The 27,128-nt window shown below is 38.5% G+C and overlaps 1 protein-coding gene across 5 annotated transcripts in view; it reads right to left on the bottom strand.

The window, feature by feature from the left end:
* Positions 1–27,128, bottom strand: part of CDIN1 (CDAN1 interacting nuclease 1) — a 208,575-nt gene that overhangs the window by 75,782 nt on the left and 105,665 nt on the right. For all 5 annotated transcript variants that reach the window (XM_039217964.1, XM_039217960.1, XM_039217963.1 and 2 more), the window contains 2 exons: positions 24,387–24,452; positions 23,680–23,785 (listed from right to left, as the gene is read on the bottom strand). In XM_039217964.1, coding sequence (XP_039073895.1) covers positions 23,680–23,785; positions 24,387–24,452 — 172 coding nt within the window. The remainder of the gene's footprint in view (positions 1–23,679; positions 23,786–24,386; positions 24,453–27,128) is intronic.

Below are 27,128 nucleotides of genomic sequence, written 5' to 3'. Positions count from 1 at the left end.
CCCTGAAATTCTTATACTACAGACGCTACAGAGGATTAGTGTTGTATTAACAGGGAACAAGGCATAGATGAACATGTTAATTAAGATAAACAGGGCAAAAATCAATTTTTCTGATCATTTTGAACTTTAATGCACTAAAAGGACTTCTGCTGGTAGCAGGAAGACTACTAGATGGTCCTAATTTACGGATGAGATTGAGTCAGCATATATGAATCAGACAGAGAAGGTCTTTTAAAATTATCATATACTTCAATGTGCGTTATAATTCTCACTCTTAAATCAAATCTAAAGAAAAATATTTATAGGACCCACCATTGTGTGAATCAAATATAATAGCTTCATGGATGACTATTCCTCATCTGGGATAAGAAGATAATACCCTTATTAATATATTAACATTATGAAATTTTACAACATTTTCAAGATTTCTTTAAAATGAAAAGTCTATTTTACTTTTTAATTAAATCTATTTCCCAGAAAGGTCTTTAAGGCTCTACAAAGTACCTTGCATTTTCTTAATGCTGACAGTTCTTGAAACCACGCTTGAATGCTCTCTTTATCCTTTGGTGAACAATTGAAAGATCATATGCAAAAGACTGTGCTTTCTCTTTTGCTCGCCCTGTAATTAAGGCATTTTAATACATTTCCTCTTAGTTGTTACAAGAGCAAACTATTCAGATTCATAGATTGAGACAATTTTGACTCCTGTGATTATATAAACACATAAGATATGAATTTTTCCTAATCAGGGATTTGAAAAAATAACAACAAAACTCCTTCAAATAAAATGATTAATCTCTGGAAGGTTCAACTGAAACGGGGCTTCCTATGTTGCCTTAATAAATGTAAATGATCTATAAAAATAGAATAAATGTTTGGTTAACTATCCCTAGTACAGAGTGTATGATAAGTTCATACCAAGCACCCATTTTCTTCAAATCAATGTATATTTTAACAGTTTGAGATCTTCAGGGTTTCTTTTGTCGTTGTTTAAAAATAAAAATACTGCATACAAGTCTAAAGATAACCAAGTAAAAACAGACTTTAAAATCATAGAAGAATTAAGATTTTAAATGTACACGTGTTCTTTTTTCTGAACAAAGATGCATCTAGAAAGTTATACATTTAGTTTGATATTCCTTACATTGGGAAATTATATTTGCAACTCAAGAAAAATGCTTTTGTAAATAATGATAAAAAAACAAAGCTTAAAATATAAGACTTAAACATGCTTTTAATTTGTTTGTCAGGAGAAAACACAGAACTGAAATTATATATTTACAATCTTTTTCAAACAAACAAAAAGGGTTCTCAATGCCATTTAGAGCTACATACTTTTCAGAGCACAAAGAAGTATGCCACTGGGTTTCTGTCATATTTTGAATAAATGTGTAGAATTTCTTAGCCCTTTACTATATTGGAAGATACCAGGTTTGCTAATGGGTTAAAATATTATAATTGGATTTGACCTGAGCCACTGGGATGAGGTGTTTTTTTTTTTTTTTTTTTTATTTTGGATAAACTTTGGAAATTGTTTAAAACATTTTTCAGATTATACCTTATGGTCTTAAAATTAAGACTGGCAGCAAAAAAGCATTAGATAATGTAAGATGTTATAATTTTATAACACTTTTGGACAAGATTGATCTAACAATCCCCGACTTTTTAGGTTTTTATTGTAAAAATTCTGAAATCTACTTTCCTTTTAAATTCTCTGTCAACTAATGTATTTCTTTTGCTGAAATTTAAAAGAAATCCCAGGCCCCTAAGTTTCTCCACCCCTACATGTTCTCATTTGTATCTCGTTGGAAAACAAAATGAAAAAATGCACAGTTTCTTATATAACCATAATGGCTCTGCCATGCGTAACAAAATTAACAGTCATTTCTTGGTGTTAAGAATTCACACCAATCCATATTCAACTTTCAATGACTGTCTTAAAAAATATTTTTTTAATGATTCATTTGATGGAATCGAGATACAACAAGGTCAACTGCATTTGGTTATGATGTCTCAAGTTCCTCTTTCCTAGGACAGCTTCTCCTTTCCCCATTTATTTTCATGACTTTGACTTGTTGAAGAAACTACTCTGACTTCTTTTTAAATTAAGCCTGGGGTGTCCCTGTTGAAGAAAGTACAATACACAGCTGAGAAAGTGAAACCTGTCAAAATTTTCAAATGAATTTTTTGGCTTATGGAGAGGCAAAGGGGCGGGGGGGGGGGAGGACCCTTAGACACTTAGGGAGGGTTATTTAATGACCTGAATAATTTTGAAAAAGCCATTAAATAATTCTAGCCTTCACACTAAAGAGTCTGAAACTGTTCCTGCCTAAAATGGGTGTTTTATAACATTGCTTTGATATATTGGCAGTTTGTATAATAGTTTTTATTTAAGTGTTAACATACTTATGCATAAACTAAATGACATCAAATAATCAAATAAATGTCTAGCAATCCCAACTTTATGAATACTTTTCTTAGAATGTATAAAGAAAAATTGTTTTTTTTTTTTAAAAATCAATCTGAGAAAGAAATACAAGCTGGTATGTCTCTTAACTTTTATTTTTAGCCCCTACTCCGCCCCCAACCCCACTTTTTTTTTTTTTTAAAGGATCATTTAACCAGACAGGCAGGTTTTCATTAAATTTAATTTGTGTAGAGCTTAAATATTAAGTTGAGTTACTAGGATGGTAAACCAATTGATGGCTCTGTCTTTTAAAATCTAATGCTATACTTTTAAAGGAGAGATATATAGAAAATAATTAGAGGATTCTAAAATGCTCATAAAAATTACAAGTGTTAGAAAAGAGAAAGATGAAACTTTCAGGTATCTCCACAGTATTCGTGCTAAACAAAAATGTAAATTAACATACAGAAGATCGACTTAGTCTTTCCTTGCAACAGCTTTAGCTAATAAAACTTCAAAAAGATCAGTGATGTACAGTTTTTGAAAATCCAAAATATGAATGACTTTAAATGGAACCAGATGAAGTGAACGACAGTAAAGTGATCGCAGATAAAATTACCAAACTCCCATGGAATAGATTCAAAAGGAAAAGGATGAAGGGCAATTAAGTACCTATTTTGACAATTCTTAGTGGTCAAGTTTTTAAAAGTATGACACAGGAACCTTAACCTATCTATATATGAGTGATAAATGAGGCATTTTGTGTCATTACATTCCCATAAATCACTTTCTTTAACTGCTGACGGCTTTTATCAGATCTAACCTTTTCAAGCTTCTATTAGAGTGCTAACATTTTCAACTTTGACACATGTGCAGTTTACAAATTCTGCAGCTGATTAACTCTGGACAGAAGCTCACTGGCATCATTGTCTTCAAGTTGGGTGAAAGCCTTAGGGTCTCAAAAACTCAGACACTTACATTACAGTACAAAAATCTCAATTAGAGCGAGGGGGTGGGCTCTCAGAGTCGCTAAGCGATTGTTTTCTGTTGGGAAACAAACACTAGTAAGACTTCATTTTTCATGAAACAGATGACCTAGGAAATACTAAGAATAATAATAAAAAAAAAGATTCATAAAATCCCTGGATCATAAGGGTTAATTTCTAATCAAGGACACTGATTTGCCTTAATCAAAAATCACAAAGTATTTTTCAAAAAATAACTGCTATACTTCAGTTCTGACCTGGTCAAAACAAAGAAAACCCAAGATTAATACATTCATGGGGTGAGGAGTACGACCACAAATAAAACATAATTTAAGTGAGGCTGTTACAATGATGGAGCCATTTCAAAGTGAATTTTGTGGACAGATAATGAATCAAACTAAAATATACAGTTTCACTTTCCTGCAAATGTCAACATTCTGTGTTCAAGTTTGTTTTGGATAATTCAACAGATCAAGATCAATTCATCTGAAAAGGAAAAAATGAAGACTTCTCTTATTCTTCCTACCTTTAAAATAGTTGTTTTGAAATCATAAAGACAAAGCATGTAAAAGCTGATGCAATTTCTGTGCCAGCTACTGGTAAAACACCAAATCTCCACAGGATGTCTTTTAAGCATAAGTTGGAATGAACTACTTATTACCAACGTGAAACATTCTAAACATGCATCACAAGATGACACTTTAAAATAATCAAAATATTTGCCTGTTAATAACGGAGAAATAAATAAGGCAAGTATATGTAAGGTAAAAATCTTCTTTTACAATGCAGAGAAGAGAAGATCAAGATTTGACAATATTTTTAATTTTAAATGTCCTAATTTCTTAGGAGAAGAGTCAAATACAACAGTCAAACTTGATAGTCTGAGGGTTCTGAAGATTAACACAAGACTGTGTGGGTAGATAGCGTGTGTACGTCAATGTACTTATATAAATAGCACACACACAAACACATTTGAGTAGATGTGGGTTTGTTAAGACAAAGACATTCCAGAAACGTCTTTAGAAAATATAATTGACATGGACCTTGAAATAACGCTGACGTTGAAAAAAAAATACTGTCTTTGGCAATAATAGCCCGACAGAACAAATCCTGATACCGGTTGTTTGACCACCAGAAGCCTGCTACTTCAAATAGTATTAGTTTTGATAAGAACTACCGGCCATCAAGCCTAAATAATAAAACCTACAGAGACAGACTAATGGCACTAAAGTAAAAATGTTCACAGACTGCCTCCTGCGGCAGATTGCCTCTTGCTGATAAATGACAAATCTTAGAAAAATAGTGGGGGAAGGACAACTTTCCTAGCATCCAAACCCACATAGTCTCATAATGTCACCATCTAAGGGCTATCCATGACAAATTAAAAACTTCTTTATTTCACTAATAATGTCACTCATCACAGGAGCTGGGCAGTTACACTTTGACAATTCAGATGTAAATCCTGGGTTGCCTATGAGTATTCATGACAAAGGCATATTTATCATTTAAAACAAAAGGACATGACTTCTTGGTGTTCATATCAAAGACCAGTGATGGATGAGGCCATGCTAATCAAAAGACAGAATAGAAAGAACACAGATGTTTGCTACTTTGATTAAGAAAAGCCTATTCCCTCCCTTAAACTTCCCCAATATGGCCATTTCAAATGGTTTTAAATATATAATTTTAAATAGATATCTAACAGTTTAAAATTTCCAGCTGTAGCTTCTACAGCATGTTTTTTCCCCCAGCCTCAAATTACAGAAGCAAAAAAAAAAAAAAAAAAAAAAAAGATCAAAGTACTAGAGAGTAATACAGTAATTCCTCAGATGTAACCCAAAGAGGGATTTCCACAATTGGTACTATCCTTCTCAATTATTATTTTCAATCCAGGAAATGAAGAGAAAGAAAGCCTATCATTCCAAACTTTTATAAATAGCACAACTGTGAGTTGAGATCAATGTTAGGAACTCTAAGGACAGCAAGGGTTAAGACATTTTTGCCATATTTGTTTCTATTATGTCTTTGTTGTTCTAAATGCTCTTCAAGTTGAAAAGCATTTAAAAATAGCGGATGCCTGTATTTTATTAAGGTTTACTTAAAACCTTAAACAATTAATTCTAGTGATTTTAGCATTTATCACCATTTTGGACGAGGCTGACCAAAAATAAGTATGTCATTAAGGGGTGGGGGGAGAGGAGATATTTAGGGCTGGTGCTATTGATAGCACTTCTTCCCATTCCACTGATGAAGAGCTATCATCAGGATTGGCTAATAGAAATCCAATTTACAAGGCCCTGCTCATTTGAGTGCCTTTCAAGATGCACAGGATTGGTAACCCTTCAGACCTGCAAACAAATGTCTGCTCTTCCAGGGCAGAACTATTTTAATGTGGTTCCTGGGAAGTCATCACTGCTAGGTCACCTTGAAGATGTGGGATGATAGGGCTAGGGGTGGAGAAAGCCTACTTGGTAACTGATCTGTGTCCTGACACAGTTTCCTTGCTGTTTTTCAATCCCAGTGAAGCACATTTGTTGTTGATAAGCTTTGAACAGAGTGGTATATGACACACACACACACACACACACACACACAAACACAACACAATATAAACACAATATAAAGCCATTTTAAGGGGGAGGAACTACTTATGCATGAAGAGAATACTTGGGTAGTCTGGTGTTACCAGGTGAAATGGTAGGCAGGCAGAAGTTTCCCCTTCTGGCAGGACCATCCTCCTCTCATGATGATGGGCCTATCAAAAGCACGTGGTGACTTGGTGTACCTATATCACCTATGCTTCTTGTCTAGAAATTCTGTGCCACATTAAATGTGTCACTGGTGTTAGGCCAGCCCTGGGATACATTCCATTTTGCACAACCGAGTTACATCCACACGTTTACCAGGGTTGACTTTTCACCGGCTACAGTAACTATTATATGTCCTACTTATCATGCGGATGTCCACCTTTTTAAGTATATACCTGCTTCTCACCGAGGGAATTAAGGGTCGACTGTTTCAGAGGGCCCAACATTCAATATATTAACAGGTATTTATAGAATAACAAAAAAATCTTTCACCTTTTGGCCCTTTTATGAAAAATTTACTCAATGCCTAATATATTTAATATTCAGTAGCATGTGAGAATAATTTTTATGCAACTCTGATAGTTAGAAAGATAGATAACTCAATTATTAGATCATCTATCAAAATATTCAGATGTAGAAGAGGCTACTAAAAAGATTGATGACTGAGAAAGTCCACTGATTCTCTAGCCATCATATTCATGCATTTGGCCAGACAACATTTTTCGCTGCCTTCACAAGCAAGCTTCATTACCCATCACTCCACTGAAAAGAGTTTATTATGAGGCTGCCATCTTGGCAAGACTATTATTTAGATGATAAATGCTGAGGGGGGAAAAAGTGTGTCTACTTTTTTTTTTTTTTTAAGAAAAAAGATGAGGTTTTCTGACAGATAAAACAAACAGCATCTACATTTCTAATTAACTTAAATTTGGCAGATACAAATATAGGTCAGTTAAAGCTATGATGTTATCTTCTGTCTGAATTTTACCCTTAATTTGTAAAATGTAAATTAACTAATTAGAAGAAAAACAGCATGATTAGTGACAAAATGCTTCAGCTGGGTCTTTGCTTCCTGACATTTATGATCAGCTATAATGAATTATTGCTTTTTAAAATAATTGATAGAATATTTTTTTTCTTCCCACCACAAGGAAAGAAATTTTACTAAGAATTTATAAAAGAAGTCCAGGAGCTTGACAAAAACAACAGAACTTTGTGGCCCACTTTCTGAGGAAAAGAAACATATAGAATGCCCTAATATTAGAAATAACTGGGTTAATTTATTCCTGTGTATGTACCTAGGGGTGAATTAGAAGGAAAGAAGTGTGTAGACATTAAGTCAGTAATAAACCCGGTAAAAAGACTGTCAAAACTTAACCCTTTCCCTGTCATTTCAAATGGATTTGCTGTGTCCTCAAGCAATTAGTAAGGTGTGTGTGTGTGTGTGTGTGTGTGTGTGTGCATGCACTTGTGTGTGTGGGTGCACCTGCATGCTGGACTGGGGGGTTCAAATGTTACACGGAGAATGGTAAGAAAAGAGAAAAGGATTTGGCTACTTGAGTTTCAGCAGGAAAACCTGTCAGCGTTAACCAGAAGTAATCCATGTAATAGTTAAGGAGAAAGAGGTTTTCAACCATTCCTCTGTAGATAAAGACTCCACAGTGAGAAGTACATCTGCAGTGTCAGATCTAGGTGTCAATGAAAACTTACATAAAATCCTGAGAGGTAAGGTCTATGGATGTGGCCATGCTTCGGAGTACGGAGTGTGTGGGACCAGGCCCCGGGCGGGCAGAGCAGGGTCTGGGCTGTCAGCTCTCATAGCACACAAACTTAGAGGTCTAATCTGAATATGGAATACCAGGAAATTGGAGCTGAAGCCTGTGGAATCCTAGAAAGGAGCTGAAAGTGTTGTGTCAGTACCAGGCATTGGCTTCCAGTGACATGGCAACGTTCGAAAGGGCAGAGAAAATCGAGAAACAGTTCAAACAAAGACGTATGATGATGCTCAGGGCGCTACTGGAAAGTTCGGCTGTTCTGTGAAATAGGTGAATAAACAACGAAGTACTTCAAAATTCAGTCCTGATTTTAGGTTATGTCACTACAACATGTACCTCGGACTAAAGTACCTTAATTTCAATTAGCAGACAGTTAACGCATTTGGAAATGATTTGACCAAAATACTGGAATAGCTCTTTTTCTCCAATATTATGGCAAATACATAAAACTTCCACAATTTGCAGAGTGTGGTTTAAATGCTAGGAGGATATTATTACACTTGTTTTGTATTTACTAGCTGTGGAGTCTGCAAGAAAACCTTTCTGAATAGCTGCTCCCAATGAAAAGCAGTTAGCTTATTACTTTTATATTTTAGAAATTCATTAATGGTAAGCATTTTTTCCTTTCCATCCTCACCCCCACATTACTGTCATGTTGCATTAAGAAATAATATGGGTAATTAGTCAAAGCTCCACTTCACAGTATATAAATCTAACACGGAACATATTTATACGTCACAGAAAATTCTCTTGACAGCTCTCTGGCCTCCACCTAAGTCTTCAACCTCTTAACACATGGTATTACCTATGAGGCGACTACTTCAAACGCTATCTAAGATTTACCTCCACGTACATTCATTTTGCACTTGGGAGAGAGTCCTCAAACATTCAAACTCCAATCAGTGGTTTCTATCCCAAAGATAAAGACAGACTGTAAAACATTTGACAGCATAGAGGCCTCCTCGTTGGTTTGGTCTATTTCAACGATTAACAATCTCTGTTCACGTTTTCCATTTTGAAAAAACGCATTTAATTTCTTCGTATTAAAAGCATTAAGAGCCTCAACTAAGATTTTTGGCTTGATAGCAATGGGAGAAAAGCGACTAGAGAAATTTAAAAAGCAATCATTTATGCTCATCTAAATACTGAAACATTTCTGTGTTGAAGGCAGCATTTTGCATTCATCTGTGGTGGAGGAGAAAGGCAGGGAGAGCAACGCAGTGAGTGTCAGGTACCCTGACTGAACCTGGGTCCTCGGTACTGCAGGAAGGTCAGATCTTTTCAGCATTGTCTCGCTGTGTCAAAATATGTCAGCAAACATCACACCACAGGAAGAAGAATGAGCTCTCAGTTCTTTACACCAATGGAGTTCTGGATGTAGGGTGCACATGAACAGTTTTCCCAGCTGCTTGCAAGATGCAACTCCCAAAGTTTCTTTCGAGTGTGATCGTTAAAAAAGTCCTAGGTTTTCACACTTTGGCACACAACTTTTCTTAACCAGTATAACTCATGATGCAAGCTGATGTCAGGTTAACTTTCCATCCTCCAAATAATCAGATTCAAGGCAACTAAACTGACTGTACAAATGGTTAAATGCAAGAGATGAAGGTTGGGAGTCCATAAATTTAGAAACAATTTTATTCACTAGAAGAGTAATAATGTGCTGTTCATCAATTCTCTAAGCTTTATTATGGATGTCATTATATCACACTTGTCTTCTTTCTTTCCCTGCCCAGGCATTTCTCTACACTCCTCTGTGAAAACCCACTGTGCCTATTTACTGTGGGTGATCCCCAAATCGTGTCTATCTCCATTCCATCACTTGAAATTGTCCAGTTGCCTCTGGACATCTCTGAACACCCCAAATGAAGTTACTGCTAACATGGATTATTTTCCACTCTCAACTCTTTAACAGCATCGTTATTCTCTGTGCCACCGATATCAAAACCTCAAAGTTGTCTTTGTACCATACCTCCCTGCACAACATTTAGTTACTTGCCAAATTCTATAAATTCTGTCTTTATCATCTCTAGGTCGTCATAGTCTCCTTCCATTCCCACCCACCATTATAATTTGGGAATTAATGGATTATTTCAATAGTGACAACTGTGTTAGCAATTGTGTTTCTACCCCCAACTTCTTGTTTCTGTCTACTCTAAGCAAAGCTACCAGAGCATCCATCCTAAAGTTAGGTCCTTATCATGCTACACATCTATTTAAACATCTCTCTTGGATTTCCAGCTCTGTGACCTTGATCTGAACACTTAAACTCTCTATGCCTCACCTGTCTCATATGAAATGGGGATAAAATACTAGTATCTCCCTCATAGGATTCTTATGCAGATCAAAGTGGACAGAATACATGCAAGTGCTTAAACCAGTGCCTTGAAAATAGCTGGTGCTCAGTGTTAGCTAGCTATCTTTGTGATCCATGTACATGTTTTGTTTCCCTTTTAGATTGAATTAAACTCCGTGAAGGCACAGCTAAGGAGTTTTATTTATCTTTGTGTGCTCAGAACGTATGAAATTTTGTCTCTTTATAAAGGAACTCAATACATATCTACTGAACTTAGTCATATATCTACAGTGCTTTTGATGGACCATTTTGCTATTGTATGTTACATTAGGAACATGCAATGGTAGAAATAGTCATTTTACATTGAAATAATTAAAGACAGCTGGGGTTGATCAAAATTTTGGTCTAGTGTCAAGTCAGTATGGTTTTATACACCTGGCCTAGGCACATAACCACCAACTGCATTTTTGCCAGCTTCACAGTCAATATAGAGTGCTAGGTAAGTAGTACAGCTGAAGCTACCCAGGATGACGATGGTAGACTCAGATCTACATAACCGTGATGAGCTTTATGAATTAAAAACACCCCTTTTGCTAAGTAAAGAAATTTTGCATTAATTCTGAATTTGTGATTACTTGGAATAAGCTATCAGGGATGCTACAGGACTAAATTTAAAATGTGTAGGTGGTGGTGGTTTGCAAAGCTGCCAGAGATAAAAGGGAAGAAAATGGCAAAGAGGAATATATAAGAAGTAGGAAGGGGTTAACAAGATTGTTAACCTTGCTGGCAGAGTCCCCGTAAGAAAATAAGGGTGAACAAAATGGCAAATATCTCGATGTTACTGATTCAGGTAGGAAAGGGGGCAAAACAAGAGAATGGAATTCATAAATCATAAGTAGGCTAAGAATGTAAAGGAGACAGCAAGAAAACATGAGAGAATCTAAATTGCTTGTGTTAAATGGAATAAATGGATAAATGGAATTCATAGTAGGAGTTTAGTTTTCATGAGAATATGACTTCCAGGGTCAGTTAGAAAGGAGAAGGAAAGGATGTTTACCATTGCTATTATGTATCCACATAGGACTTTGTTTCTGAGAAGAAGAGTATGAGACATGCAAATTCTATTCATGGCTCATTTTCCATATTCCACATGTGTGAGAGGAGAATGAGCAAGGGCAAACTAGGGCACCACAGCCTCGTCACCTGTAAGTCACCCATCCCAGGAGATTCTTGAATGATACCAAACTGCAAAAGATGCTCAGAAAGGGGAAAATGTATCTCTTCAATGCAGAGGGAGAAGAAAGCAAGAGAAAAGGCGTATCTTCTGTGAAGAGGGCTCTACCTCAGCAGAAGACAGCCAGTTTATGTCAATCCAAGTGGCCGCAGAAGCCCCTGGTGAATGCTATCGAAAGATGATTGAAGAAAGGTGCCTTCTAAAAACCATATACTTATTATCCAATCTTTGGCCTTGCACATACTAACGCCTTTCCCTTCGTTGGGCAAAAAGTAGTGACTGAAAATCCCATTTCAACTCAAAGGATCCTGAGGGAAAGAGACTAAGAAGTCTGTTGGGGGAGGGGGGGCGAGGGGGAGAGAGCACAAAAGAAAGAAACCTGCAGGTGTGCACAGTCTTCTCCCATAAATTATTCTATTCATAGTTGATGCTTAAGAAAAAGTTTATGATAACATTGAAATCTATAACTTAAATAGCAAATAAGATTACAAGATTAACAATGAACGAGACAAACTGTTTACAGTATGTTAAACTCTGTGTTAAAAACCATAAATGAGAGACACTGACTTGGAACCGAGATGGGGCAGCAGGGGCTGGATTTAGCCTCCTACTAGAAATAATAAACAAACAAAACAGATGATGACAGATATCAAGCAATGAGGGACAAGGATCCCTGAGTGATGGGAAACAAAAAAGGTAAGCCCTTTGCCCCAACATACTTCCTGGAGAGAGTTTTTAGAGTGCAGTGTGAGGACCAAGAACTTCAATGAGGGTGAAGAACCTAGGTGAGGCTCAGTGGGTCTGAGCCGAGGAGACAGAGCTGGAAGAATGGGAAGACCAGGTAGCTGGTGTCTGCGGGACAGAGTACCAGCCGGAGAGAGCTGCACAGAGAGAGAATTCCAGAGACTATCTCTGGGTCTCCCTTGAGTACTTGAACAATACTATCATCAATTTGATCTCACTGCCATTTACAGACCAGTCCACTCCCAACAGAATAAACTTTCAAGTGCACACGGAACACTTAGCAAGATGACCATAGTCTAGGCCATGAAACAAATCTCAATAAGCTTAAAAGGATGCACGTTTGTTTCTGGCCTCAGGGGAATTACATCAGAGGCCCATAACAGGAAGACATGTGGAAAATTTCCAAATATTTGTGAACTATATAGCATACATCTAAATAGCCTGTGAATCGGAGAAGAAATGAAAAAGAAAAATTAAAAAGTATTTGGAACAAATATGAAAACTCAACATATAAAATTTTGTGGAATACAGCGATAGCAGTTCTTTGGGGGGGAATTATAAGCTGATTCTAAAATTTATATGGTAATGCAAAGGACCTAGAATAGACAAAAATAACCTGGCCTTTATTAAAATTAAATTGAAAGGCACTGTTAAGAGAATGAAAAGATAAGTCCCAGACGAGGAGACATTACTTCTATCTGATCACACGTCTGATAAAAGACTTATACCCAGAATATTTTTTTTAAACTACCAAAACACATTAAGAAAACAACTTGAAAAATTAGCCAAAGATTTGAACAGACATTTCCCCGAAGAAGATAGGTAGCAAATAAGCATGCAGGAAGATTTCAATATTAGTCATTACAGAGATGCAAATTAAGATCACACTGAGGCACAACTGCACAACTCTCAGCCTGAAGTTAAAAAGGCTGAACAGACCAAGTGATGGGGAAGCTGAGGAATGCCCGGAACGATCATAAACTGCTGGTAGGATTGTAAAATGGTACAGCCACTTTTGAAAACAGTTTAATTATTTTGCAAAAAGGTAAAAACATATACTTACTATATGCCCCAACCATTTCATTCCTAGGTATTTGGCCGAGAGCCATGAAATCATACAAATATTTTTACATGACTATTCAAAGGAGCTTTATTACTAATAGCTAGAACTAAAAACAACTTAAAAATGTCAGTCAACAGGTGAATAGACAATAGAGCTATGCAAGTGAATACGTCTCAGCAAAAAAAAGAAAAAAAAGCCTGACAAAGAGAACATGCTATATGATTCCATTTACAGAAAACACTAGAAAATGCAAAGTAATCTACAGTGAAGAAATCAGATTAGTGGTTGCCTAGGTGCAGAGAGAAGTGAAGGGATTGAGAGAGAGGATTCTCAAGGGGCACATTGAACTTTTGGGGTGGTATGCTCCACAGCCCTACAATGGTGATCATTTTATGAATTTACATATACAGTGTCAAAACCTGTCAAACTTTACACTTTACAGTTTATATGTTGATTGTATCTCCATATAGCTATTTTTGAACTTATTTATTAAAATAGGCTTTTTATGTGCAACCAACTGCAATTTGTAAAAAAGAACCATGAACTCCATTTAAAATAAAAACACGTATTTCTTATCAAAGGTTACACAGTCCTCTTCTGGATTCAGACTTGTCTTCAGACATTTCAGTCAGAATTTGTGAATCTGAACTATATACAAAACGACTTCACTAATTCAGCTGGCTTAAAATCCAGTAATTTACGGGTTAATTATAGTCTGGGTGTACTGGTATATATGACAGGCTCTTCTTTTTTATTTATTTAATTTTTTAAATGTTTATTTATTTTTGAGAGAGAGAGAGACAGACAGGCAGACAGACAGACAGACAGACGGACAGTCCACAAGTGGGAGAGGGGCAGAGAGAGAGGGAGACACAGAATCCGAAGCAGGCTCCACGGTCTGAGCTAGCTGTCAGCACAGAGCCCGACGCGTGGCTTGAACGCACAAACCGTGAGATCATGACCTGAGCCGAAGTCAGACCCCCAACCGACTGAGCCACCCAGGCGCCCCGACAGGCTTTTATAATAATCCTACAGGCACATATTTTGAATATAGAATAACAGCTCTTGGGAAAGCAATGGAGAACACGTGGCCCATTTTTCTTTAACCTCGTGAAAGTAAATAATCTAAACCACATATGCTGGAGAGCTTTTTAGTTTAGCTCCGTAAACCCATTAGCTGACTAAGTAAAGTAGCCTCTACTAACAGATTTCTCACCAGGACTGACAGGAAACTGTCTGGTGGAGCAGAAAGTGCCCAGGTGTGAATTCAGAGGGGGATCTGGGTTCAGGTGCTGCCCCTGTGGTTGACTGCCTCAGGCCTTATGATAAGGCTTACTAGAAGCTCCTCAAAAGCAGAGGTTCGGTCCCTACTGATTGATGCAGTGCCTGTGAAGCGTTTGCTGACCTGAACCTTTATTCCTCAATAAAGCTTTATTTTTCTTATCAAGACTGTTTGAAAGCAGACAGGCTACGAATGCGAGGGCGGGCCGGCCAATCAAGACTAGGTAAAGAAGGTGCCATCAGTGCTGAGTGCAGATTAGCATGATCACTTCAAGTTTTCAAAAGAAAAGAAAAAGTCTCTAAGTCCAGGCCCCACCCAGCACCACTTAACTCAGTTCTCCGGGGAGAAGGTCCATATCAGTATTTTTAAATGCCCTTCATGTGATTTTAATACACAGTGACGTTTGTGAAACACTGACCTAGATCCTCGAGCCGTGTCAGCATCAGTTTCAACATGCTCTCCAATATTCTAGAATGAGCCCCAGAAATGGATTCTGTATTCTTGGGCCCCTGACTCTCTCCACGCTCCTGAATCACTCCCTATTGGCAACATCTCTATTATTCTTCCCTCACTCTCTCGGGATGATCATAATGGTTGTATTTCCAGCCTTGGAATGACCATCCAGTCATGTGCTTGTGAGTTTGGTGTGGGGTAACTTTTCTGAACCATATGTGACTCTTATTAATTCTATCATGGTGGGTCAGCAGGATGAGTCATCCTTTCAACAACTCTTTGGTCCTCTGATTTTGGAAAACTGGTCGATATGCTCTCTTTATACATCCCCCCCCCCCCAAAAAAAAAAATCGTGTACATGCTTGAAGACAGTAACCAGATAGATATCGTTCTGAGGAACCATACTTCATTGATATTTCCTTACATGTCTATTTTCTTTCTCTTTAGTCCTTCAACCCATTCCAGGTTTTTTTTCCTTAAACAACTGTCTCTTTATTGCAAGTATCACTTTATTTTTTTTATAAATTTTTTTTTTAATATTTATTTTGATAGAGAGAGATAGACTGTGAGCAGGGAAGGGGCAGAGAGAGATGGAGACACAGAATCTGAAGCAGGTTCCAGGCTCTGAGCTGTCAGCACAGATCTGGACATAGGGCTTGAACTCACAAACCACGAGATCATATCCTGAGCCTAAGTCGGACACTTAACTGACCGAGCAGACGCCCCACAAGTATGACTTTAAAAGCCTCAGGAACGTTTCTATTCCTTACTCAGTTTTGTACTCAAAGTCAACATTAAAAACAACAAGAGCAGCAAACATGAATTCCTCAGTGGGGGAAAATTCTTGTACTGCCCATTCCAGATGCAGAAAAAGAGGTGATGAGAAATCATTCTTACAAAAGTCCTATACACAGAGCAGACACTTCCCTCGTCCTTTCGAAACATTTCAAGGTTTCTCCAGCTAATAACAGTGTCAAGTATCTGTGTGGAACAACGGAACATCGAAAGCTCACAACGATCTCCACTATAAGGGATGGAAAAGCAAATTATTATATTTTACCTTTAGAGAAGCCCGCTTCAGTGCGTTTGCTAATTATTAGTCAATCTGTCTCTTGTTGTTGCTGATGACTATTTGTTAGTATACGGCAGCAGCGCCTTCCGAGGCTGCTGTAATTGAAGGTTTGCAAGAGCTCCTATGGGTGAGACACATACTCCAACTTAAGACAGATGTGCTCAGCCTTGTTTTAAACAGGACTGAAATAACTGGAAATCTGTGATTTGGCTAATTGCAGGCTTCCTGGAAGTATCTCAGTACAGGAAAAACTTTGGCCCTCCTCTGAAAAACACCTTCCTTAATTCTAACAGTGTGGCAGCTCCCTTCGAAATGCCTCACCTCTCATGGTAGCACAGGCCAGAGAAAGCAATCACTAAACCATTGAGTAAATAACCAATCTTTAAAAGATACTTAGAGGTAAGAACAACACTCAGAGCAATTCTTGTGGCAGAAGGTATTAGCTTAGCATTGTCCCCAGAAGAGTAGACTCTCTGGAGCCAAAGGTTCAAAACTCTGACATATGGAACTCAGCTCAGTCTTTTCAGTGATACAGAAATGTGATCAAGACCATATTGCCTCTGGTACTCACTTCCCCTCATAGCCTAACACCAGTACAGGAAATGACTTTCGAAGATACATGAATTTGCTTCCTTTGATACTGCTTTTTAGAATCCTTCAAGAAGGATCCATGGCCTGGCCCAGAACTTGAGAGGACTTTGCTCTGGAACCCTCTGGTGATAACCTAACCCATCTCTTGATGTCTACTCCCCTCATCTCTTTCTAGGCCAAACTCCATATACCAGGGGCCCGAGGACTTCCCAATCCATTGACCATGAGGCCGCCCCCAAGGCCTGCTGCACCCTCTCTCCTGGTTCATCTGCCTGATAAGGCAGCAGGCCGCCAGAGTGTCTATCTCTGCCCCACAAGATGGCCAAGGGCAGTGGCTTGTGGGAACATGCATGGCACTGGATGCGCAGAATGCAGTGTGTTTGACAGCTTCCCACAGGCAGGGTTGGGCCACAGGTAGGAAGCAAGAGAGGTGAGCTATGCAGCGGGACCACCGATACCGCCCCCGCCAAATGCAGCCTGGATCTCCCAGGAGGCTGGGAATTCTTAATGCAAATCTGAACTTCCAGAACTTTCTGTAGGACAAAATATACTTTATTGTTTGTTAACTTGATATACAACCTTAAATACTGATGCTCGGAGTATAAAGGGCCCCACCTGGACTCTTGCCCTGAGCCACTGGCATGTAGGTGTAGCCCCAAGTTTCACGTATCCCTAAAGAAACCACAAAGTATCTTCTGCTCAGGGTTCTTTTTTTATTTTTTTTTTAATTTTTAAATGCCTTTTATTTATTTTTGAGAGAGAGAGAGACAGCACAAGCAGGGGAGGGTCAGAGAGAGAGACATAGAGAATCTGGAACAGGCTCCAGGCTCTGAGCTAGCTGTCAGTACAGAGCCCGACGCGTGGCTCGAACCCACAAACCACGAGATCATGACCTGAGCCGAAGTCAGACCTTTAACCGACTGAGCCACCCAGGTATCCCTCTTCTGCTCAGGATTCTTAAGGCATCCCATGTCAAATCTCAAATGAGAGATTTGGTTTTAAAGTTTTGTGAAAGCAAATAATGAGATTATAAATATTTATCTAGAAAACTTTACAATATGCGTTTGCCTTTTAGTTACCAGTTGTGTTCTCTTACTCCTTACGTAAATATACTTACGATGTATTTCATGAAACAGATCTGCAAAAGTCTATACATCTGAAAAGCCTGGAAAAGCTTTTTTTTTAAATGAGGTATTTTTCTCATTTCTCATTAGAGTGGCATTCTCAAAGAAAGAAACCTGGGCCCTGTTGCGGCGTTAATGTCACAGCGTCTGATAATCCCTAATGGAGGAGTCAAAATGTTGCTGCCTGTCATGCATCAAAAAACTCACCCATATATTCATTTGTTCAAATAATTATCTACTGACCACCTACTGGCACCGCCATGAGCCAGGCATCCCACCAGCTTCTGGACATTTTGATGATAGAAGAAAAACAGAGATAAGATGAAATTCAATATTAACTGGAGGAAGGTGACAAGTAAACAAGAAATTACAATAATTGACACATGCGATGAACTTATTAGCAGAACGCAGGGTGGGTACTAAACCCAACCCTGGAATGTAGGAAGGTTGCCCAAAGACATGTCGGCCAAGCTGAGTAGCTGAGGAGGAGTTGATCTAGCAGAGAAAGTAAATAAAAAGAAAGTAAATAAAAATGTCTACTCAGAACACTTTTAAATTCCATCAGACAGTGATATACAGGAAAAAGAGACACAGGGGAATGAATATCAGTTGACCGCTAGGCACTTCAAAAGTGTCATATGTGTGGGGCACCTGGGTGGCTCAGTGGGTTAAGCTTCCAACTTTGGCTCAGGTCATGATCTCACAATTTGTGAGTTTGAGCCCCACGTCAGGCTCTGTGCTGACAGCTCAGAGCCCGGAGCCTGCTTCAGATTCTGTGTCTCCCTCTCTCTCTCTCTGCCCATCTCTCACTAGTTGTCTCTTTCTCTCTCAAAAATAAAGGAAAACATTAAAAATTTCTTTTAAAGAAATGCCATATGTGTATTAAATAACTGGTCTTCATGACAACATGGTCAAGATGGTATTACTGACACCATTTTATTGGAGAAAAGAAAGACTCAGGAGGGTTAAGCAAGTTATTCCTAGTCATGCGACTGGGAAGTGGCATAGCCTGGATTCAAACTCAAGAACCGGAGAGATTCCTTCCATCGTTTCAAGGATCACCTAACTGGAAAATCATGTTGAGACAAAACTTTCACTTGTTCTTGCCAGTCACTAAGTTTTGACTCTCTTCGAGAGAAATAAAGAGGTAACACATGCAAAGTGCGCTGTATTTTTTAATCGATGCCACTGGTGACAGTGTGCCAGAGTGTGCCTGTAATGGCAGATGGCACAGCTGAACTTGCAGTTGAGATTTCCACTTTCTTGATCAGTAGTTGTTGGGTACTGTTCATGTGCTGCCTTAGTGGCTAGTCGATCTTCGTTATTTAGGGTCACTTAAAATTTTTCTTTCAGACGGACCCACTTTACATCCAAACACTAAAAGTGAGGACAGGGTGTCTGCTCCTACTTCTCTGAAAGGCCACATGTACATTCAGAACCCATGCATGTAATTTGGACTCAGATTATAGAATTGGTTTCTTTTTTTCTAACCTGTCACCACCAGAATATGAAAATAGACTTAGTAATACCAGCCACATTGTCAAAGAAGTCACTTTTTAACTACAGAAGTAGAATAGAAATGTTACTGGGGTATTGATTGTGTAAAGAAATATGGTTTTTATACAATCTGTATTTATAGTCCTATGTGTATGGGATATATGTGTGTGTACGCGCGTGCGTGCATACGTATGTATACACACATGTATTTTCTTTTTTTACATTAAAAAACTTTTTAATATTTATTTTTGAGAGAGAGAGAGAGAGAGAGAATGTACAAGCAGGGGAGGGGCACAGAGGGGGACAGTGGATCCAAAGCTGGCTCTGTTCTGACAGCAGAGAAAGCCTGATGCAGGGCTCAAACTCACAAACTGTGAGATCATGACCTGAGCTGAAGTTGGATGCTTAACCGACTGAGCCTCCCAGGTGCCCAATATGTATCTATTTCCTATACAACTGTATATATAGCCTTATAGAATATGGCTGCATTTTGGTCCAAATGCTGCTTCTCAGAGGCCTTCTTTATATCCTTTAACTTCAGAGAAGTAGAGATTGTACAGTTTGAGGAGTTATTTAATCAAGGTCACCCCTGGGATAGGGGCCTGCTCATGGGAGAGGCAGCTTATGTTCTGGACTCCATATCTCTGGCTTCAGGGAAGGTGATGGCATTGTGAAATATAAATTTTTCTGAGGTTAATTAAACCAGGGAAAATTCTTGAAGCTTTGATTACAAAGGAATGAGGGGCACACTATATGTAGCAATACAAAAGGAAAAGCTCTCTCATAAAGGCTTATTGTATTCAAACAACTTGATGCTTATATATATGTTTATTCTTTCACTCAGAAAGGGGTAAATATTAGGAAGAAAATTCCAGCTAAGTGAGGAGGGAGAGGTGACTGAGGTGAGGCCTTTTAGACTGAGTGGTCAGGGAAGGTTTCCCGAATGTGAGCAGATATCTGAATGGTGTGAAGAGTTTACCATGTGGAGACCCAAATGAAGACAACTCCAAGCAAAAGAATTAGCCGGAGTAAGAGTTCTAAAGTAGAAATCAGCAGTGTAGATTTAAGGAAGGTCCAGAAACCCAGTGTGGCCACAGAAGTACAGGAGAGGGTGGGAGCCTTAGTTGAGGAGAGAGAGGGAGAGACAGAGGTAGATGTGCAGGTAACTGGGGTGGTGGAGGGCCAGATCATGTAAGGCTCTGAGTGTCATGTGAAAGAGCTTAGACTTTATTTCAAATGTGATGGAAAGCCACTGAGGAGTTTTGAGCAGGAAGCAACACAATCTGACTTGTATTACCCAACAGTCACTCTAGCTTGGGTATGAAAAATGGACCGCAGGAATGTAACAGTTAATGTACAGAGACCAGTTTGGAAGCTCCAGCAACAGTCCAAGAGGTGACGACAGACAGGGAGGTGATGCCAAGTAAGAAGGCAATACTGAGGCATGATTTGAGATATGGCAAAGACGCAGCTAAGGACTTTTGGGTGGGCTGGTGATAGGTTAGGTTTTTGGTTTGAGTAACTTGGGCAAATTGTGGTGCCATTAGTTGATCTGGGGAGGAACCGGGGGAAGCAACAAGCCTGAGGAGGAAAATCAAGGGCTTAATGTTAGACATGTTATGTCTGAAACAGCCATTAGATGTCCGAGAGGAGACATGAGTGGACAGATGCATAGACAAATTTGCACTCAGGTGAAATATTAGGGCTGGGAATAAGAATTAGGAGATGCTGTTATAGAGATGGTATATAAAACCATAGTCTGATGAGATCTCCAAGGGAGCACCCGGGAGTGGATGTAGAGAGCACAGGGAAGAGGGGTGAACACAGAGTTTCCGGGCCCTTCTGCGTGCAGCTGGGTGGGGAAAGCAGATGGACTATGCTGCTGGGATGGCAGGAAGCAACCCTCTAGAGTACCTCTGGGAAGTCAAGAGAAGACATTTTAATAAAGAGAGATGGTAAGATCAGAGCTGTCAAAAGTTGCTGAAAGAATGAGTAAGAATAGCAACTTACATAAAAAAAAAAACTCTTTTAGAAACATTAAGCTAAAAATTAAGGGCTCTGTAATTATTTATGTGAGAAAACGGGTTTACCCAACGTCACGATTCTACAAATATTAATTGAACAGTCTTATTCTAAAATCTGATGTTTAATCTAAAAATAGTGTGACAGGGGCGCTGGGTGGCTGGCTCAGTCAGTTAAGCTTCAGACTCCTGATTTCTTCTCAGGCCATGAGCTCGTGGCTCCATGGGATCAAGCCCCACCTTGGGCTCTGTGCTGTGTGTGAAGTCTGCTTGGGATTCTGTCTCCCTCTCTCTGGCTCGCACAAGCTCTCTCCCTTCTTTCTCAAAATGAATAAACATAAATAAATAATAATTTGAAAACAGTGACAATTGTTATTACACAAATAAAGCAATTAACCCAAACGCCAACCAACCAATAGCCTCCGTGAAAAGCTACCTACAGGCAGGAGAGATGATTTTCTCCACTTTTGCAATGTCAGCAACTACCATGTGAATTGTGCTGAGGCCAGATATGAAGAGTAGGATTTCAAACTTTCATAAATGGGGTAAGTTCTCCTGTCAAAATGCCCTATCTCTGGTAAGTCTGTGTCACTATTATAATCAAAATTTTATATCCAAGTCAATGCCTCTGTATTCCATTTTGGGTGTCACCATACTTCCATTCCTGGGCCTCTCCGCAGACATTTGGTAAAACTACCGAATTCTGTGTAGAATACTTCCTCCTTGAATGACCTGGAATAATTCAAAATCAAGGGCTGCTTTCCCTTTATCACACAATATGCCCTAAATGAATCATGCACAGTAGCTGGTATATATTCAAAGAGCATGTTTAGGTAATATAAACCAATATCATATAAGTAAAACATCACGGAAATAGAAAAAAAAAAGTAGCACACAACAGAATAATCTAAAATCCAGTCCAAAGACAACTGTATTAAACTATCTATTGCTCAGATGCCCTCCAGCCAGGTCGATGGTGTATGGGAGTCTGATTACTGACTAGATTATTCAACCAGCCTCTAAAATAGAGAGTGCTAGGCACATAGTAGGTACTCAATACACGGTAGATTTATTTCAGAAAGAAAATATGATTTTGGAATTTTCAAGAAATCTCTACTCTTTGGAATTCAATTTGTAATTGTTCCTCGTGGAAGACTTGACGAGTACTTAAATGGGGGCACGGTCTCTGAAAAATGATTTTATCAGTTTTTAAAAAGGCGTTAGCAAACTAAACTTTTACAATTTGATTTTCTTGCCATTGCTTCCCTTATACCATCAAAGATGATGTTTCTTTACTATTTTGAACTCATAAAATTGCTAAAAATCTAAAATTCAATTTGCCACATTACTGCTAATTTGAATAATGGCTGAATAAAAGACAGGGAACGCTGAAGCAGCATTGATTTCTAAAACATTTTGCACTTTCCTCCTCCATCCCTGTAAAGTAAAGCTCGGATGCCACGCACAATTACACAAGAAAATCAAGAAAGCCATTACATTCAGCATTTTGTCATGATCATTGTTACCATGGCAAAAAGTGGGCTGAGTTTAGCACAGCTGCCACGGACGAGGTCTGCTGGCCTTTTGTAAAAGCTGAGTAACAATACGATACCAAATTCTGTAGCCTGTCACTGTTTTGTTTTGTTTTCTTCCCCAGGATAAGACCATTGTCCACAGATGTTACTGTCTCATTCCTTAAGGATCCAGGCCAGTGTCATCTGCTGATTATATTCTTGGCCAGTGACTGAGGAACACAGTTAATCTAGGAAGGTTACAGCTTGCACTACCTCCTTTTCTAAGGGGGGAAAAATGTGTGGTGTGAAAACTTGGGACTTGAATCCTAGAAAACGCCAAAGTTTCAACAGCTGTACTATAAATGACAACAGAGATGTGCTGGAAAGGGCATGGGTTTGGGAGTGAGAAAGAAAAATGCATGACAACTAACTGTAAGGCATATTACTTTCTCTCTGAGAATCAGTTACGTATAAAATGGGGGGAGAAGTAACTTCCTTGTGAGGATTAACTGAGAGAATGCGGAGGCCCAGGCACATGGTGGGTATTCAATAACAAAAGCATCCTCCCCTCTAACCTTTTCCCTTAATCACTAAGATTTCCATGCCTTGATGTTGGAAGGTAAGCTGTTTTTGGTTGGAAGGCAAATCGTTTTGATCTTTCATATCATTTGGATACTATCCTCAGATAGCTGCGTAAAGTTCACATAAAAAAAAAAAAGTTAGCGTCGGTGTCATAATATGCACCACATCTTATTACTCCTAGTTTTAGTGATCCCAATATTATCGCTGTAAAATGGAAAATGGGAGTATATACTAATTTTGACCTTATACAGAGATTTTTACTTTAAAAAAATGAAGCAACATTATGAAAGCAGAGAAGTTTAAATTATCTGAAATGAATACATTAATCAAGTCTCTGTACTTACTGGAAACAAAGGCTACGAGCATTTTTACCAGCTAAACAAAATATTTTTTCTAATGAGATTTCAGCTGAGTATCGTTTATCTTAAGAGAAAAATAATGGAACCTTACCTATTCCAGTAGCTCCAGAACTGGTCATGCAGGTAGGCATGGTGGCTACATTCATCACCAAATGAGGCTTTGCTTTCAATCCAGTGAATTATGTGCCCTTCTACAGCTAAGGGACAAAGCATTACTAATACAGAGCAAAGAGAAGGGAAGATTGAAAATACTGAACTCTGTCTAGGCCTCTCTGTGCTTCACATTAACGAGTGGAGCCTTAGCCCTCGCTGTTGTCTACGGATGTGGTTAGAAAACAGCGCATCGTATGTGTTCCTTCCGAGGAACATTTATGCTATAATCACATCCCTGTGATTTCCATCATCCTCTTCAAAAGCCCCTCTCCTACTCTGACACTGCCTCTGTAAGTGGGCAAGTAACGTGAAGGCAAACCAAAGCGGGCCAGCCTGGCTTTTCAACAGAACCCCGTGGAAAAATTCAGAAGTGAGAGAGATGACTTAATAATGGCATCCCAAATGTCTTCAGAAGACATGCTTATTTCTACCAAATAGAGGTAAACATTTTCAAGGAGGAGATATCTTCCGCACCTATTATTATCTGCTTTCTAAAATAATCTTTTCCAACAATTTCACCCATTTAAAGCGAATCTACCCTGGTAAGGTTTGCTAATATTAACAAAAAGTGAAAAAAAAAAGTCTATGGAGGAAACACATCCCCTTTCTCTATGAACAAATGCATAAGAGAGTTTAAGGACTTACCAACTGGAACTTGTAAAATAAAGTCTGGTGTTTTGTCATAACCCTTTGCACGGAGCTGATCTTCATCTACAGGAAAAACAAATACCATTACTTATAACAGCGTTCCATTAACAAGACATCAATATAATTGCTTTTCTTTCTTAAAAATGCATAAAAATTACTAATGCGGTCATACCTATCTTTCTTAGGCATGCAATGCTGTGTGAGAATAAATGAACTTTCTTAACAAACCTGAAGCGGAGACATAAAAATGCCTTTGTCCCTTATGTATTTTTATGTCTTTATTATAAATATCATTAATTCAAGCTGTCATATGCTACCTTTTTTGTAATTGAAAATACTCAAAATAATGAAATATACTTACTGATTAAAAGAAAAGGCTTTCACCACCGCGAGTGTCACTAATATTATCAGCCAATATTGGCAATTTGCAGTGAGACACATGCACGGTGGCCTTTACAATTATAAAACAAACGTTTTCATTACAGCAATTAAGAAAGTTGAGTTTCAATTAGTAAAACTATCCCTACACACAAGAACACAGAAAAGGACATGGACAATGAGATCACTACCGAGAATTAATTGCCCTGCTTAATTCCTTTGGTACGCTATTGTTTCTGGCATTTAACAGAGTTTTACAACTAACAATATGTAATTCTGAAAAGCAAACAGGCTTTGAGATTTTTTTTCTAAGTCTGTTCGATTTCTTGATCCTCTGTAAATATCAATGATCCATTCAGGAGGAAAGGAGGCAGGAAAACAGGGGGCTTGAGGAAGTTGGAAAAACCTAGCAAAGGTGCTTGGTTAGGGGGAAAAAAAAACTCCTCCAATATTTTCTAAATGCTGTCCTTGACTTCCAATGGCATTACAATGTGATTTCTGAAATGAGGAGTTCTCCATTAGATTTTGGAGTGACCTGGTCATTCAATTCCAGACATGGCTTTCTGTCTTCACCCAACCTCAACTAATGGCCCAACCAAGTAACAAGGAAGGCTGTGTGGTCTCTTAACACCTACTGGGCTGTTGACATTGTCATGCATCCCATTCGCCTTCCTGCATCACCTTTGATTAGAATTAATGGCCCATTCCCAGTGTTGGGTAGCTTATTTCCAATCCATTTGTCAGCCCAAGACAGTGGTTTCATGGCCAATGTTCAGAAACTCTGTTTTAGAACACTCTTGTGTACATCTTGAAAGGTCAGCATTTTAAGCGTAAATAACCTTTTAATGACAAGACATGTTTAAACTAGATATTTAGGTTAAATTTTGTTAAAAGTCGATGTCCTTTATCAAGACTTGGAAGGACTGATGCCAGAATTCCCAACAATCTCCCCTCCTTGATATATAAAAAACCTTAACTGTTGAGATAAGGACATACAAATTTAAGTAATTTTACTTTAAAAATAAGAGAATTCGGAAGACTGGACTACAGATGAACCAGACCAGGAAAAATTTTTATCCTCTGGATACCCTGGCCACAACCTGAATATTCCGTGGAAAAGACATTTATTAAAAGCAACTCAAGTGCCTTGAGGTGATGTTCCTATAGCTGATGAACGGTTTTAAAAGCTGGGTTGACATTAAAAAACAGAGATTAATATTTTATTAAAACTATCCTAGTTTGATCAACCTTTACAGATGTTAAAATCTGTTTCAGAAAGAAAACTGATTATGTTTCTGACAGCAGCTCAAAACAAAATTTCAAAGGTCACCAAGCAATCCAAATGCACATACTAAAACCCCTTTAGAGGTACATGTTGCACTCCTGTTCACTGCACCAAAATTACCAACACAATGCTTAACAATTTAAACATTGTCATTTAATGTGAAAATACACACATACCCACACACACACACTCTCACACATACACACACACACACACACACACACATCTAAAACCTGGGCAGAAAACAAGAAAATATCAGGTGAGGCTAGAGAATCTTCCCATCTTTCAGTGGAGAACTCTGAAGTATAACCGTGTACTTGCTCACTTTACTCTGCCCCCTTTCTCCCTCTCCCTCTCAGGAGGAAGTTGATCCCATAGTAATTGTACCCAAAGGATAGCTTCTAGAAGGCTTTGTCTCCACTAGTGGGTTTTTTTTTTTTTTTGAGAGTCAAATGGTTATTCCACACATCTGAAAAACCATGTTATTTATTGGGTCTCCACCCCATTCTTTTATTTACTAAACTCTTACTGTCTTACCCTCCCTGTTTCAACCTTCACATTGTTTCTTTCATCCTAGACTTCCTAGATGGAAATGTTGCAGGATTTTTTTCACCTCAATACCTGAGACCCGTTGTCTTGTTGTGCTTACAAGAATGAAAAGGTGGACACAAAATAAGCAACAAGCAAAAGTTTCTTAAGAGTATAGTAGGAAAGCTCTCTTTACAGAGAGGGGATTTTTGAAAGTGAACGTCTGCACTACAGGCAAGGGTCCTTGTTATATAAGGTCTGGTCAGTACTCCTTCCCTTCCCCCTCGTTCCTTGTCAGGTTCTACCCTAACGGGCTGAACCTGGGTTGTCTAGGTGCTGGGTTGTCCCTTCCTGATTGGCTTAAGTGAGGAGTCAAACTGGTCATACTGTCTCTCATGTAACATAAGTTTTACTTTTTTAGTTAGGTATTCCGATTGTCAAATTTCTGAGGGGCTCCTGAGGGGGTATAGGTGGGGTCTAATACATTCTTAAGAGGAACTTTACACCTGAGGGGGTTTGCTGTTGTCAAATACTCCCAGCAGTTTCCC

The sequence above is a fragment of the Hyaena hyaena genome, unplaced genomic scaffold (genome assembly GCF_003009895.1).
Source record: "Hyaena hyaena isolate Hyena2069 unplaced genomic scaffold, ASM300989v1 scaffold_727, whole genome shotgun sequence".
Lineage (NCBI taxonomy): Eukaryota > Metazoa > Chordata > Mammalia > Carnivora > Hyaenidae > Hyaena > Hyaena hyaena.
This window is presented reverse-complemented; position numbering and strand designations above follow the sequence as displayed.